The sequence below is a fragment of the Nothobranchius furzeri genome, chromosome 7 (genome assembly GCF_043380555.1).
Source record: "Nothobranchius furzeri strain GRZ-AD chromosome 7, NfurGRZ-RIMD1, whole genome shotgun sequence".
Lineage (NCBI taxonomy): Eukaryota > Metazoa > Chordata > Actinopteri > Cyprinodontiformes > Nothobranchiidae > Nothobranchius > Nothobranchius furzeri.
This window is the reverse complement of record NC_091747.1, coordinates 65,526,088-65,542,367: the sequence shown is the minus strand read 5'-3', so window position 1 is coordinate 65,542,367 and position 16,280 is coordinate 65,526,088. Positions and strand designations below refer to the sequence as shown.

Below are 16,280 nucleotides of genomic sequence, written 5' to 3'. Positions count from 1 at the left end.
ACAAATAGGACTTAAACCAAGTTAGGGCTGGACCACGTATTGAAGCAACCTCCTCTAAACGTAATAAAAGGATGTGGTGGTCGACGGTGTCAAAGGCGGCGGACAGATCGAGAAGTAATAACACAGCAAAAGTGCCAGAATCCGTAGCCATAAAAATGTCATTGAAGACACGGAGGAGAGTGGACTCAGTGCTGTGCAGGGGTCGAAAACCCGACTGAAAGATATCCATTATGTTATGATCAGCTAGATGAGTCGATAGCTGATCATAGACCAACTTCTCCAGAATTTTTGCCAGAAACGGAAGCTTGGAAATTGGGCGATAATTTGAAAGAACTGAGGCGTCAGAGCCGGGTTTCTTCAGAATCGGTTGAACCACAGCATGTTTGAAGACAGGGGGTACAACACCGAAACTAAGACTGGTATTGATAAAGTGCTGGATATGATGACCTATTGTTGGGAACACCTCTTTCAGGAGGCGCGGAGGAAGGATGTCGTCTGGGGAACCAGATGGTTTCATCGACAGAAGCAAAGATTGCAGACATAGGGAAATCGGTTGAAAGCTGATGAAGGGTGCTGTATTAAAGGTTAAGGTAAGCAGGGTGTACAGAGGTAGTGATAAGCTAGCCCTGATAGAGGAAACCTTATCAGAAAAGAAATCAAGAAACTGATCGGGGAGATTTGGTGCAATAACTGAAGAGTTGGACTCACAAGGAACGAGAACTGAATTAATAGTTTTATAAAGAACTTTTTGATTGGACCGGTTTGCAGAAATAATTTTAGAAAAATAGTGGCTTCTGGCATGCATAACTGCTTGTTGATATTTGGACCAGAGGTCCTGCAAGATCTGATATGTAATCTGGAGGTGGTCTTTTTTCCATTTGCGCTCAGCCTGTCTACAAAGTTTTCTCAAACTTCGAGTATGAGAGTTGAGCCAAGGGTCAGATTTATGTTTGGAGTGAGCAGGTTTCAGAGGAGCAACAGAATTTAAAACTGTAAGGCATTTTTCATTAAAAAAAGCGATCAGATCATCCAGACTAAGCTGACTAGGCAGATCAGACACAGAAAAAGCACTGACACTGACACTGATGGAGCATGGTTATTAAGAGCTTTATATGTGAGAAGAAGGATCTTAAAATCAATTCTGAATTTAACAGGCAGCCAAAGTAGGGATGCTAAGACAGGAGAGATGTGATCTCTCTTTTTCAAGTATATGGAACTCCACTTATCATATCTGTTGGTAAGCAAAACATCACAAATCATAAACTCTTCTAAACATAAGGGATAAGGGACTTGTGTAAACAAAATGTTGAATATGTAATGTTGGAAGTCACTATGTAGTTCTAAACAAACCAGTGGCCTCATTTATCAAACGTTTGTAGAAACTGTCCTATATTCCATCCTAAGACCGAAATTTAGAATGTGTGTATGAACAGTCAGAGTGATTTATGAAACATGCGGTGGCCTCTCCTTTGCACGTTCCTTTGCAATCGTCTGATGATAACTCCTCACCCTCATTTACATACAGAAACGCCCTAAATTAACCATATTTGGTCACGTTATGTCCTTAGCACTCTGTCTTACATTCCCTATTTTTTCCCCCCGAAAAAATTAAAACTTTATTGACAGCAAGATCGAAACACTGGCTATTGAAGTACAAAAGACCTAAACAAGTTGCAGAGATTATAAACACAGCTGGGACAGAGGAGAGGTTCCTCTCAGAAATAAGTTAAAAAAAATTATGCGATAAATCATTAAGCAGTTGTTCTGTGTGGAGTTAGTTTTATTTGGATATGTTGTCTGAGAGCGCATCTAGTATTGCGCTTCCCCATTCTGCCTGTAGATGCTGTGCGAACACACGGTCAGAGATGTTCTTACATTTAGGAATGTTTCTACGCACAAGTACAAAATGATAAATACCACACAATGCTTAGAATTGTTCCTACACACAAAATACGCACAGATATGTGCGTAAGGACATTTGATGAATGAGGCCCCAGGAGTCATAAGAGAAGCAAAAGATTTAGCTAGGTATGTACGTATGTGTACAACTCCAACTATGGTCTTTGATGAAGAAAACTAACTTTCTCACCTCTGGAGTTTCACAGCTGATAGTCTTCTTCACCACTGGGACTTCCTGAAACAAAAGCAAACATAATTTATGCCATCAATTCCAAACAAGATGTTTGAACAATCAGATGACCAAACATCATGGGCAATAGGGGCAGCGGTCAAATAGCAGAGGTCACCATAGCAGAGATCACTGGGCAAAGGTCACAGGAGACAGAGGTCACTAGGCAGAGGTCACCGGGAAGAGATGACAGAAGGCAGAGGTCACAGAAAACAAGAGGTCAAAGCAGTGGGAAGTCAACGGGCAGAACTTATTGGGGTAGATTTTGTGTAGCATTACCTCCTCTTGAGCTTCAGATTCATAATTGTCATCTTCTTTGTAGATAGGTGATGTAATCAGATTAGTTTTGAGTCTGAATGTGTGTGGGGGGGAAAATGGAGGGGACTTTTCCTCAAATCTCCACCCTCTTTCATCCTGCAGGCCGTGAGATGCCTTGTTGTCCTGGTATTGCTGGGGTCTGCAGTACCTTGTAGCCTCTGTTCCAGCCATTTGATTCTCAAAGCTAATTAAAAGATTAGCCTTGCTGCTATCATCAGTCTGTGTGATTGCTTTATGAACAGCTTCATCAATTTCTGCTTGTGCCAACATACTGAAAACATCTTCACTGGTTTCGCTTGCTTCACCATCACTTTCACTATGATACTGACTGCTAGGATCATCATCATTATCATGTCTACATGCTGGACTATTAGCGCTGTTCACATCTGAAGCATTGCTAATGCCATTATCACTGACCTGCTGCTCTTTGACATCGTCATAGTGCATTAAGCCAACTTCTGGTAAAAGAGGTGGGGAGTTTATTGGGGATGGGTCAACAAAACTAGTTGCTACCTTGGGCAGATCAGCTATTTGCTGATCCTTATCACAAGATTCTGTCAGAAAAGAGACCATCTCCACCGTCTCCAAAGCCTGAAAGAGAAATAAAATGATAATGAAGTGAACCTTTTTTCAAAGTTAATTTTGTGTATGTGTGTGTGCAAAATTTTCACATTTTGGTACACACACACACACGCGCGCACACACACACACACACACACACATCTATATATATATATATATATATATATATATATATATATATATATATATATATATATATATATGTGTGTGTGTGTGTGTGTGTGTGTGTGTGTGTGTGTGTGTGTCCCACATGCCATCAAAATATACAACTCTTCAACAGGTGGGAGAGGGACAGGTAACATGAGGTAGGAGGTGAACAGGATTCAGGACAGATCACACTATGGTGGGAGCTAATGAGGTTCTCAATAAATAAATAAAAATAAATAAATAAATACAATTTCAAATGGTTGTAGTATTGCCGTTATGTTGTTGTACTGCTGTTGGCCAAGCTGCTTCTTGGCATGTTTGTTTTGTCGACGCTGCTTTTCTTGTCATGGCTTCGTAACATCTGTGCTTTGATCTTTGTAGAAGCTCGTTTGTCGAAGTGCTTCTGCCACTGGAAATGGAAATCCCCAGTGGATTTTCCCGCAGGATCAATAAAGTTTTATATATATATATATATAAATAATGAGCACACCCCAATTATTGTCTTAGGAGAAAAGCCACAATTAAAAATACAAAATTCTAATAAACAGGCATTCAACCACAGGTGAATCAATGATTCATTTAAGAGGTGTCCAGCAGATAGGTGACTATAAAAGGGCATTACATTACATTATTAACAAAGAAAAGCCCTTTTCATTTCATGATGTCAGCAACGGCTCAACACAGAAGACAAACGTCCCGTGTTTTTGGATTAACAGATGAGGTGGAAAAAGGCAAGCAAACAGCTTATATGAATGAACTATTTAATGATTTATTTCAAGGAAAGCTGGAGTCGAGCCTGAAGTGGAATGGGCGCACCGGATTGGACAAGAGAAGAAAGCGGGTGGAAGAGGGATGGTTGTGCACCTGCAAAAGTTGTCAATGAAGGGGAAGATTATAGAAATGATGAAAAAGGAACGTCTTACAAGTACGAGGAATGAAATTAAAGATTTTTCCGGATCTGACAAGGGAGATGGCAAAGAAACGGGCCGGGTTCTGGGAGATCAGAGCTAAACTGAAGAGCGCAGGAGTGAGACACGGTATGGTCTTTCCAGCTACGCTGATCCTAACTCTTAAAGGAGAGACAAAAAAGTTTCAGGAACGAAGTGAGGCTAAGATGTACTGTAAAGCTGTGATTGAGCCTGAACTTAAGAAATAATGACAACTGATCTCAATTAAATAAGAACTAAAAGGCGTGAAGATGACGTTTCAAGAATTGGACTGAGAGCACTATTGTAGATCTCGCTATGGTTAATATTGTTTGAACCCACATAATGATTTATGTTTGAAAGATGAGGTCATGAGCTGGCAGAACGAAGCAGAAATGTATTTTCATTACAACGTTAAAGATTTTTGTGACTGTGTGTGTGTGTGTGTGTGTGTGTGTGTGTGTGTGTGTGTGTGTGTGTGTGTGTGTGTGTGTGTGTGTGTGTGTGTTGGGATAAAGGCTATAATGGAAGCTCAGTGTGAAATCATAAATAGAAGAAATTCTAAACGATTCATCGATGGCTGATAACATTTTGTTGCAAAAAGGAGGGTTTAAATTGGCTTATTTGAATGTGTGTAGTTTAAGGAATAAAATAGATGATATTCAAGGTATTGAAGAAAAGTATCATCTACAGGTAATGGCAATAACAGAAACACATTTGGATTTGACAATAAATAGTTCTTTATTAGACATAAATGGATACAGTCTTTTTAGATTGGATAGAATTTTACATGGAGGTGGTGTTGCTTGTTATATTCAAAATCCTATTCCTGTTAAGGTAAGGACAGAATTCACTATTACAGGTGTGGAAGCACTCTGGTTACAGTTACAATTTCCTCATTTGAAATCTGTTTTAGTTGGATGTTGCTACAGACCGCCGGATGCTGCTGGAATGTATCTCCATCAAATAGGTGAAATGTTAGATATGGTTTGTGAAGAAATGAGATTTACATATTAGGGGACTTAAACATAGATTGGAAATTAAGAAATTGCTCAATAAAGAACAAATTACTCTAATTTGCTAATACTTTTGATTTGTCACATGTTGTAAAAGATTTCACAAGAGTGCAGGTTAAAAATAATGGTGAATGCTCTAAAACGAGTATTGATTTAATTTTTACTAATATGGCTGAATTATGTTCTGAGGCAATTTCTGTTCCAGTTGGTTGCAGTGACCATAATTTGGTTGCTATTAAAAGAAAAGTTAAGGTGCCAAAAGGTCAACAATTTATATATAAAAGAATGTTTAAAAACTTTAAAGAGAGTGATTTTGTAAAAGAAATAAGAAACATAGATTGGAAAGATGGAACAAAGGAGAAGGATCCAGGAAAGGCTGTAGAGATCTTTGACAATTTGTTAACAAAGGTGATAAATAAACATGCACCGATGAGGAAACAGGCAGTAAGAAATGTAGCTTCTCCATGGCTGGATACAGAACTTCAGGAACGTATGAGTAGGGATGAGCGAGTACACCACTATCTGTATCTGTGTCTGTTCAACCAACAAAATTATCTGTATCTGTAGCTGTACTCGGAAGTGGGCGCGGCATAACCCGGAAGTGGGCGTGGTTTACATCAATATATTATTTTAAGTCTGAAATATATATGGAATGATCGGAAGTTGCTATGTGTATTGTTTATTTGAAAACTATTTACAGAGCAGCCTCAGAATTGAGATTAAATATTTTTGATCACAACAGTAAAGGAACTATTTCAGAACAGGTTTTTCTATAAAATCAGAACATTAATACCGTAAATCCTCTAATACAGGCCGGTATTCAATTAAAGGCCGGGTCTCCAATTTTGGCCGGTGTCGGAGTCAGCGGAGGTAAATAATGGCCGGTCTCGTATTGTGGCCGGGTGGAATGTGGTGACAAGCAAGTATGAGCGTCCCAGCGGCAGGGTTATAGTCCCCAAATCAACCAGCAGGAGGCAGTAGAGGTTCACACAGCCCTTTATTAGGCTTTTTCTTCAATGTTTAGTAACGCTACAGACACGATCCTCTATCACGCTCCTACCACACAGAGTCACGGTGTCAGTTAACCATGCTAATTCAACCCCTCCACAGAATACACATCACCTTCCCTGTGGCTTACATAACACTCACACAACACGCAAATCAGCACATAGGAACTAGCAGAACGATAGGAAACACATATAACACAATACCCAGAATGCACCTGGCTTACAACCCCAGCCAGGTCATTACACTATCAAGTTCAAAGAGAACGTGCTGATTATGCTGCAGAACACTCTGGAGAGCAGCAGTAGGGGGTGTATGAACTAGTCAACTTCACCATACAGTAATCCCTCGCTACTTCGCGGTTCGTTCATCGCGGATTCGCTGCTTCGCAGATTTTTTCTTTGGAGCATTTTTCAGGGGGAATTCGCAGATTCGCGGTATTTTTCACTGATTCGCGGTATTTTTCTATGCGAAATATCAAGAAATTCTTGTTTTTTTCATCAATTTCATCATAAAATGCACTTTTTGTAATAAAACTAAAAAAACCAAGTAAAAAAAATTTTTTTCTTGAGTTTTACCCACAAAAAGAGAATGTGATCATACGATAATTCAATAGGGAGCGTGGTTTCACAGAAGCGGAAGTGAGAGCGTCGGTGAAACGCCGGCTGATCTAGGAAACCCCCGAGCGTTCGAGCATCAACGAAGTGACACGGAAATGCCGGGCTTTCCAGAAGTAAGTAAGATAACTTACTATGATTGTTCGTTGGATTGATTGGTAGGTTGGAAACTCTGATCATGAATCTGAAGAAACGATGACTGAGTGGTGAGCTGGAAAGGCGACTTCCGTTTATAGCCGCGGTTTGTGACGTAGGTGCAACGTGAAGGGAATCCCCGCGAGGGGCATGCTGGGAGTCCCTACTTCGCGGATTTTCACCTATCGCGGCCAGGTCTGGAACGCATCTACCGCAATTTCGAGGGATTACTGTAGTGACTTGTTATGCCTGTCATCGACTAGTCGCTGTCACGTGATAATGACCGGCAAGATGCAGCCCTCGGAAAAGACAGCAGCCTGTCAGCAGGTGACAAGCTCCTGCGCTCGGGGGGTGGGGGGGTGGGGTGGCCGGGGGGGGGGGGGGGGGGGGGGGGGGGGCTTTGGCAACGCGCTGTGCCAGACCGTAGGTACTGACACGCGATCGTTCATGTCGGTTCATTTCCTTTAATGTTTTCTGTCTTTTATTTGCGCCTGATGTGTATCGCTGCTGTGGAGCGGGGCACATCAACTTGTCCTCCGACGCACAGATCACTGATGCGGCCGGGAAGCAGGGAGCGCTCCGCTGTTTTCGCGGTCGGTAGATCTGCCTCCTGAGCACAGCCACAGTAACAATCAGGTGTCGCCACCTCAAAAACTAATTTAACACGCGATCGTTCATGTCAGTTCATTTCCTTTAATGTTTTCTGTCTTTTATTTGCGCCTGATGCGTTTCGCTGCTGTGGAGCGGGGCGCTGCGCGCATCACCTTGTCCTCCGACGCACTGATCACTTATACGGCCGCCAAACAGCGAGCGCTCCGCTGTTTTTGCGGTCGGTAGATCTTTTAAAACTGCAGTTCAAAGGTAACTCATGAGGTGAATATATATGAACCCAGGTAGCCGTTTTTCTTTAGGATTGAGAGGAGATGCAGGAAGATAATAAACAGGCAGGACAGAAAAATAGTCAAATAAAAACAAGTTAGTTTTTGTACCTGCTGGTTGCAACAAACAGACACCATTGAAGGTAATCAGAAGTGAGGAACAGAAAATGAAATAATTATTTTAATGTTTAGAGCAGCAGGAACTCCAAGAGGCTGCAGGCGCATCAGTGAGTTTGCGGCTGCTGCACAGGGGGAGGGGGGAGAGGGCTGAAGCAGAAACTACCGTTGTTAAAATAAATGTGTTTAACTTTGAAAATGTGGGCGCAATTTTAATTGTCAAAAACTCCAGCGAACCATTAGTTCATTTTGCTCAATTAGAAATAGAGGCCTGTCTCTAATACTGGCCCTCCTTCCAATAAAGGCCTGGAGCTTGATGAGCTTGAGTCAAATAAAGGCCCGGGCCTGTATTAGAGGATTTACGGTATTTAAGTGCATGGATTAATACATCTGAACTCATGCAGTAGGAACTAGGAAATATGAAATGCTAGAACCAGACACTACTTTATATTTTTTTTATTTTAATTTGATTAAACAGATTTTTTTCTTAACGTTCTTGGCATTTTGCCCCACACAAAGTTAAACAAAACAATGTGGATTGAGGTGTGTGTGTCTGAGAGAGGGAGATAGATGGAGTAAAAAAAAAATTAAAAACCCGACCGGAGCGGAGGTAGTGAGTGACTGATGCAGCACGTCAGCTCTGTCTTGTCAAATGCACCATGTACGTTACGAAAAAAGTAACTTTAAATATTCAACCGAAAAAGAGGCGAGCTGAAGAAAACCTAGGGAAAACTGAAGAAACGTGAGCAACAGTGAAGCAAGCACAGCAAGATCTGTTACTGTCTGTGTGTGTGCGTGGATGAGCCGGACGGACTGCGCTCCCGGCCGGCTAGAGAGTTTTGTGTGTAGGGAGGGGCGGGCGCTCTATGTGACTGGCCAATCACAGAGCGTGAAGACAGTCAGTTACCCAATGAGGATTTTCCTTCAGCACGATTACAGATATTTACCAGTTTTACTCGTGTCATGCTCGTATTCCTCAAAAATGCTTTATCCGTACCGGATACTCGTCTGAAACGAGTATCCGGCTCATCCCTACGTATGAGGCAGAGGGACAAATTAAATTTGGAAGCAATAAAAACAAATCAATTGGACACATGGCGCGAACATCTCAAAATAAGGAATATTGTAACCAAACTGAATAAAAATGAAAAACAATTATATTATCATAGAAGAATCATATAAGATAAATTAGATAATGCAAATGTGTGGGTTACATTAAATGAACTTATGGGGGTTAAAAAAAGGAAGGCACTGTCACGTTGCGGTGTTGGTAGGACCCAAAATGCAGGAACCCAAGATGACTCGAGGCAGGAGGTGATATAAGAAAATATCCTTTATTTGGATGAGCACAGAACAACAAAAATAGACCCAAAGGCAGGGAGCCAATAAGTCCAAAAATGTTCAATAACTAAGGCAGAGACAAAAACACAAAAAAAAAAAAAACTAGAAAAGACTGAGATTCAAAATGCTAGAGACTAGAGAAGACAGAATTACCACAATGGACCGACACAAGACGGAGACAAGACAGGGCTTAAATACACAGGGAGGAGTAATTAGGGAAAATGGCAGCAGGTGTGTGGAGTGAGGGCTGGGGGGAAGACAGGTGAATATGATAATCTAACTGGGAAAACAGAAACAGAGGAGGGCAAATACCTAAACACAAAACTAAACAACAATTATCTAAAGACAGAGGGAAGGGCTCAAACTAGCTGGAGGAGCACACACACACACACACACACACACACACACACACACACACACACACACACGGAGTTGGGGAGGACACGCATGCGCACACACACACACACGGAGTTGGGGAGGACACGCATGCACACACACACACACACACTCACACACACACATACACACACACACACACACACACACACACACACACACACACACACACACACACACACACACACACACAGAGCTGGGGACAAAGAGGCTGGAGCTGACCTGGGAGGAATGATTTAAAAGGGTAACAACATAAGACACTTAACTGAGACGCAGACAAAAGACACATGAGGGCGCTATGAGACACAGAAGGGAATCTAGAGAGGGATGGAGAAACATCAGGAGACACATGAAGGAAGACACCGACGCAGACCATGACAGTAATCCCCCCCCCCCCCCCCCCCGCACTAGGGGCGGATACCAGACGCCCAAACATGAACAACCAACACAAAGCACAAGCCAAGACAACACAGAACATGAGAAAACCAGAGGGAAGGAGAGAAGGAACGAACAAAACACAACCCAAAAAGGGCGGGCGAGGAGGGAACAGGAGACCCCGGGAGGCCGGCGACAGGGGACCAAGAGGCGGGACCAGGGAAGCCTAGGGGGCCGGCGATGGGGGACCAGGGAAGCCTAGGGGGCCGGCGACGGGGGACCAGGAGGTGGGACCAGGAAACCCTGGGGATCGGTGGCTTTGGAGGAGGAGGACTAGGAAGGGTCTCTGGAGACAGGGGCTGGAACTCTGGAGACGGGGACTGAGACTGGAACACTTGAGACTGGGACTGGAACACTTGAAACTGTGACTGGAACACTTGAGACTGGAACGCTTGAGACTGGATCACTTGAGACTGGAACACTTGTGGGGAGACGGGGCAGTCAACTCAGACAGGAGACGGGGCAGTTGACTCTTGAGACAGGAGACGGGGCAGTTGACTCTGAGACAGGAGAAGGGGCAGTTGACTCTGAGACAGGAGAAGGGGCAGTTGACTCTGAGACAGGAGAAGGGGCAGTCGACTCTGCGACTGGAGAAGGGGAGACGTCGACTTCAGAGCTGGAGCTGGAGACGTCGACTTCAGCGCTGGAGCTGGAGGCGTCGACTTCAGCGCTGGAGCTGGAGGCGTCGACTTCAGCGCTGGAGCTGGAGGCGTCGACTTCAGCGCTGGAGCTGGAGGCGTCGACTTCAGCGCTGGAGCTGGAGGCGTCGACTTCAGCGCTGGAGCTGGAGGCGTCGACTTCAGCGCTGGAGCTGGAGGCGTCGACTTCAGCGCTGGAGCTGGAGGCGTCGACTTCAGCGCTGGAGCTGGAGGCGTCGACTTCAGCGCTGGAGCTGGAGGCGTCGACTTCAGCGCTGGGGCTGGAGACAGGAGGCGTCGACTTCGAGACAGGAGGCGTCAACTTCAAGACAGGAGGTGTCAATGTCGAGACCAGAGCCTCGTGGAAGGACTGGACCGGAGCCTCGTGGAAGGACTGGACCGGAGCCTCGTGGAAGGGCTGGACTGGAGCCTCGTGGAAGGGCTGGACCGGAGCCTCGTGGAAGGGCTGGACCGGAGCCTCGTGGAAGGGCTGGAACAGAGCCTTTTGGACGGACTGGACTGGATCCTCTTGGTCGTGCTGGACCGGATCCTCTTGGACGGGCTGGACCGGAGCCTCTTGGACGGGCTGGGCCAGATGCGGTGCGTCCACCGGGACCACCGCCGAAGCAGGATGCGATGCATCCTCCAGGACTACCGCCGAAGCAGGATGCGCAGACGGCAGAAGAAACTCAGATGCGGGTTGTAGAGCAGGGGCCTCTTGGGTAGGCGGCACAACTCTGGTGTCTGATGATTTATTTGGTTCAGTCCTGGGCTGCAGAGCAGGGGCCTCTAGAATAGGTGGTACAACTCTGGCATCTGATGATTTATTTGGTTCAGTCTTGGGTTGCAGAGCAGGGGCTTCTAGAATAGATGGCACAACTCTGACAGCAGACGGCTTTAGGAGATCTGGCTCGGGCAGCAGAGCAGGTGCCTCTTGGGTAGGCGGCACAACTCTAGCCTTGGAGAATACCTTAAGCTCAGTCCTGGGTTGCAGAGCAGGGGCCTCTGGAATAGGCGGCACAACTCTAGTTTCGGACTGTTTCATGAGCTCAGGTTTGGGCTGCAGAGCAGGGGCCTCTTGGTCAGGCGGCACAACTCTGGCTGTAGATGACTGCGGGTGATGGTGGTGATGTCTGCGACGAGCACAACTCCTCTGAGGTGCGGGGCTGACATCAGCAGGTGCAGAGGACGAGTTACAGCCCACCGGAGAGGAAGTGGTGGCACTGTCAGGACCAGGTGAGGGTGTGGAGGTGTGGTCCATCAGAGAAGCTGAGATGGCACCAACATACACAGGGGAGAATGAGATGACGCAGGTAGAAACAGAAGACGGGTTACAGCCCACCGGAGAGGAAGTGGTGGTGCTGTCAGGACCAGGTGAAGATGTGGAGGTGTGGCACTTCGAAGATGCGGAGAAGGCAGCTCTTACAACGGCGCTTGCTGATAGATTATAATCCATAGAACAGGAGGGAGCTTGTGGGCTGCTGCAAGCGTCTCGCAGATCCTCAGCGAAGTCCCAAAAAACCAGCTCTTCTAATGGATTTTGCTCTAGGTAATGGCTGGCCCATTGCAGGGCTCTTCCCCTTAGGACGAGCACCATATTAATTATCAGTTCCGTGTCCATAATGTCCGAGCCATAATATCTCACCACGTCCAATATAAAAGTCCAACATGAATCCGGATCACCATCAAGTGTACATCCGGGTCCGCTGGGTCCTGGTTGGTCGGTACATTCTGTCACGTTGCGGTGTTGGTAGGACGCAAAATGCAGGAACCCAAGATGACTCGAGGCAGGAGGTGATATAAGAAAATATCCTTTATTTGGATAAGCCCAGAACAACAAAAATAGATCCAAAGGCAGGGAGCCAATAAGTCCAAAAATGTTCAATAACTAAGCTAGAGACAAAAACACAAAAGACGGCAAATACCTAAACACAAAACTAAACAACAGAGGTCCACGTGGCAGTGGTGAGGTGGTGCTCACTCCTCACCCCTGCCACATGGACCCAAGGGATAAACCATCAACCCTGCTTAGTGGTCAACTTTCCTCGCGGGGTCACACCCATTAGGACAGTGGGAGGGTTAATACCCTTGCCCGAGGTCCGCATTGCTGTGGACTTGAATGAAGTGCAGATTAAGGGTGCAATGGGGCGTGGTCAACTTCCACACTTGTGAATCGGGGCACCCTACGCACGCGCACCCCTGGTCGGGAATGCGCAAATGAAGGGCGCAAGGGAGGAAGTGCGAGTATTGAGATTGGACCTGTTTCTCATCTGGCCAGGTAAAACCTTAGGATCCCCTCAGAGGAGCTGGCGCATGTGGCTGTGGATAGGGAAGCATGGGCCTCTCTGTTTAGGCTGCTGCCCCCAGCACCCAACCCAAGAAGAGGTGGAAAATAGACAGACAGACAGACTCACCTAAAGCATTATTAGGAACACCTGTTCAACATCATCTTAATACAATTATCTAATCAACCAATCACATGGCAGTTGCTTCAATGCATTTAGGGGTGTGGTCCTGGTCAAGACTATCTCCTGAACTCCAAACTGAAGGTCAGGATGGGAAAGAAAGGTGATTTAAGCAATTTATGGTGTGGCATGGATGTTGGTGAACAGAATGAGAACATGGATCCATGATGCCTTGTTTCCACTGTGCAGGCTGGTGGTGGTGGTATCATGGTGTGGGGGATGTTTTCTTGGCACACTTTAGGACCCTTAGTGCCAATTGAGCATGGTTTAAAAGCCACAGGCTACCTGAGCATTGTTTCTGACCATGTCCATCTCTTCATGACCACCATGTACCCATCCTCTGATGGCTACTTCCAGCAGGATAATGCACTTGTCATAAAGCTCCAATCATTTCTAATTGGTTTCTTGAACATGACAATGAGTTCACTGTACTACAACGACCCTCACAGTCAGCAGATCTCAACCCGATAGAGGTTGGGATGTGGTGGAACGGCAGCTTCGTGCCCTGGATGTGCATCCCACAAATAACCCTAATAATCATTTAGGTGAGTGTAGATAAAACAAAATATTTTGATCATGGTCAGAAATGAAATGCAAGCATCTCCCCATTCATGAAACTCACCACATGTCAGTGCTGGACACAATTGAAAACACCTTGACACACTTCAACACAACTGTAAACAATGGAACCACCCTGCAAATGGTAATGACCTGCAGTTGTATAGTGCCTATAGGATAAGTGTGGGTTTGCCCTGCCCACACTGCCCTGTACACAGCCAAATGGGAATCTTTGCTGGTGTGGCCCAGTCTCTGCAGCTTGGGGACCTAACTGGAGACACCTAGAGGCACTCAAATACAACTAGAGACACACTGAGACGCCTAAACACACATGGAAACAACTAATCACATCTAGAGATACCTATGCTACTTAAGACACAAACAAACCTGGGAAAACCTAAAAACATCCCAGCATGCGGGGATGGGGCCCATCTGTGTACACTGAAAAACACCTGGAGACACTTGAACATTCGTAGAAACACCTGAACACAACCAAAGACATCTAACACAAGTGGAGAGGCCTGAACATACAAGGAAATGTGTAATCACACCATATGATATCTGCACATATATGGAAACACTTGAAAAAATCTGAAGGTATCTTGGATTCTCAGCCAAAAGCATCTTGGCTGAGAGATGCTGCAGTCAGATGGACACTGTCCTAAGTAGTTTCCCCCCTTTCATATCTGAAAGAATCTGGATGCATATGTACACACCTATATTCACCTGACCACATGTAGAGACACGAAGAAAGACCTGAAGACACATGACCACACCTGAGACAAACACTGGAACACAAATAACAACACATTGGCACTTATGGGCACCTGTTCTAGCTCCAGAGGCTCAATCATTGGGGAGTCTTCTATCCGTCGGAATGGTGAAGAGGCCAGACGCTTGTTCCATTCTGTCAATCCGTCTTCTCCTGGCTCTCTCTCTAAGAATGAGCGTCGCAGAATGCTGATGGTGGTCTGAGGGTTCTGAACCTCCTCTGGACTCCCCAATGTCTCCTGAAGACAATAAGCCAGAGAAAGAACTTCATTCATTCATTCATTCACTATATCTTAACTGTTTATTCCTAATAATAGGAAACAATAGTCTTTTGATCTCTGCCAGATCCCTGTCTTCATAGACACGAATACATAGATGATCCATTGGGCGCTGGGAAGCGTAAGAGCCTCGCAGCCATATTGGATGGGTTCCTCACTCTCCAAAAACTGAAGTCAACATAGAGTGAGAAACCATTAATTGTGCAGCTTACGGTTGCACAACCAGTGCACTATTAAAAATAGATCACATGGGATTACTATTAACTTTTCTTGCCTACGTGTTGGAATGTTATCTTTTATTTTTTAATTTAAATATCATGCCATACCACATGTCTGATTTGTTGAATAAGTATAATAAATGTGTTTTTCTTGTTTGGTAAACACCTTTATCAGTAGAGATACAGTGGGTACAGAATGTATTCAGACCCACTTATACTTTTTCACTCTATATGTTGCAGCCATTTGCTAAAATAAATTAATCTTTTCCTGATAAATGTACACAGAACCCATATTGACAGAAAAACACAATTTTAGACATTTCTGCAGATTAATTAAAAAAGAAAAACAGAAATATCACATTGTCTTACGTCAGGGTTTCTAAACCCTGGTCCTCAGTGATCCCCTGTCCTGCATCTATTCAATGTCTCTGCTACAGCACACCTCGTTCACATACAGTCAGGTACAAAAATATTGGGACATCGACACAATGCTAACATTTTTGGCTGTATACACCATCACAATGGATATCAACTGAAATGAACAAGATGTGCTTAAACTGCAGGCTATCAGCTTTTATTTGAGGGTATTTACATCCAAATCATGTGAACCGTGTAGGAATTACAACAGTTTGCATATGTGCCTCCCACTTGTTAAGGGACCAAAAGTAATGGGACAATTGGCTTCTATGCTGTTCCATGGCCAGGTGTGTGTTATTCCCTCATCATCCCAATTACAATGAGCAGATAAAAGGTCCAGAGTTCATTGTGCACTTAGACACAGAGCACTGTGGGGGAAGTGTGTGTGTGTGGTGGCATCAGCTGGCGTAGGCCAGACAATGCCTGCACTGCCCGCTCACCACAGCCATGGAATACACCTCGTCAACATGCACTAACACTGTATTGGAGCAGGCGGAGGGAGACTAGGGGTCTTAGCACACCTCTGATATTAATTGGCTTCCAGGGGCTGGAGACTAGGTGGGGGAGCTGGCCGTCTGGTTGGGGTCTGGGGTGGGGGGTTGCTTTGCTCAGCGTTGGGCAGGGGAGCTTGCTCATCAGCACCCCAGCAGAAAGGGGCGAACTCTGGGAACCGGAGATGGTTGTACCCTTTGTGCAGCAGTACCAGGACCAGAGTGAATAGGGTGTGTATGGGAAGCATGAGTGGGTGTCCGGCGTGCATTTTTGTAAGTCTTGGGTTGTATGCGCATGTGTGAGCATGATGGAGGGAGTGTGTGACTGTGTTTGTGTATGACTGTATATGTCAGGTGAGGTCTTTGACTCCTCCACACTCCTGTGACTTTTTTGTGCTGTTAC

At 45.1% G+C, this 16,280-nt stretch overlaps 2 protein-coding genes across 10 annotated transcripts in view; one reads left to right on the top strand and one right to left on the bottom strand.

The window, feature by feature from the left end:
• Positions 1-16,280, bottom strand: part of LOC107374493 (band 4.1-like protein 3) — a 107,212-nt gene that overhangs the window by 14,717 nt on the left and 76,215 nt on the right. For 7 of the 9 annotated variants that reach the window (XR_011521205.1, XR_011521211.1, XR_011521208.1 and 4 more), the window contains 2 exons: positions 14,530-14,712; positions 2,090-3,037 (listed from right to left, as the gene is read on the bottom strand). Coding sequence is in view for 2 of the 9 variants with exons in the window: in XM_070553547.1 (XP_070409648.1) it covers positions 2,090-2,134; positions 2,960-3,037; positions 14,530-14,712 (306 nt within the window). In the remaining 7 variants the exon portion in view is untranslated. The remainder of the gene's footprint in view (positions 1-2,089; positions 3,038-14,529; positions 14,713-16,280) is intronic. The other 2 variants (XM_070553547.1, XM_070553548.1) reach the window with 1 other exon arrangement.
• LOC129162496 (WAS/WASL-interacting protein family member 1) overlaps positions 1-16,280 on the top strand; it is a 46,439-nt gene that overhangs the window by 28,941 nt on the left and 1,218 nt on the right. The window lies entirely within an intron of this gene.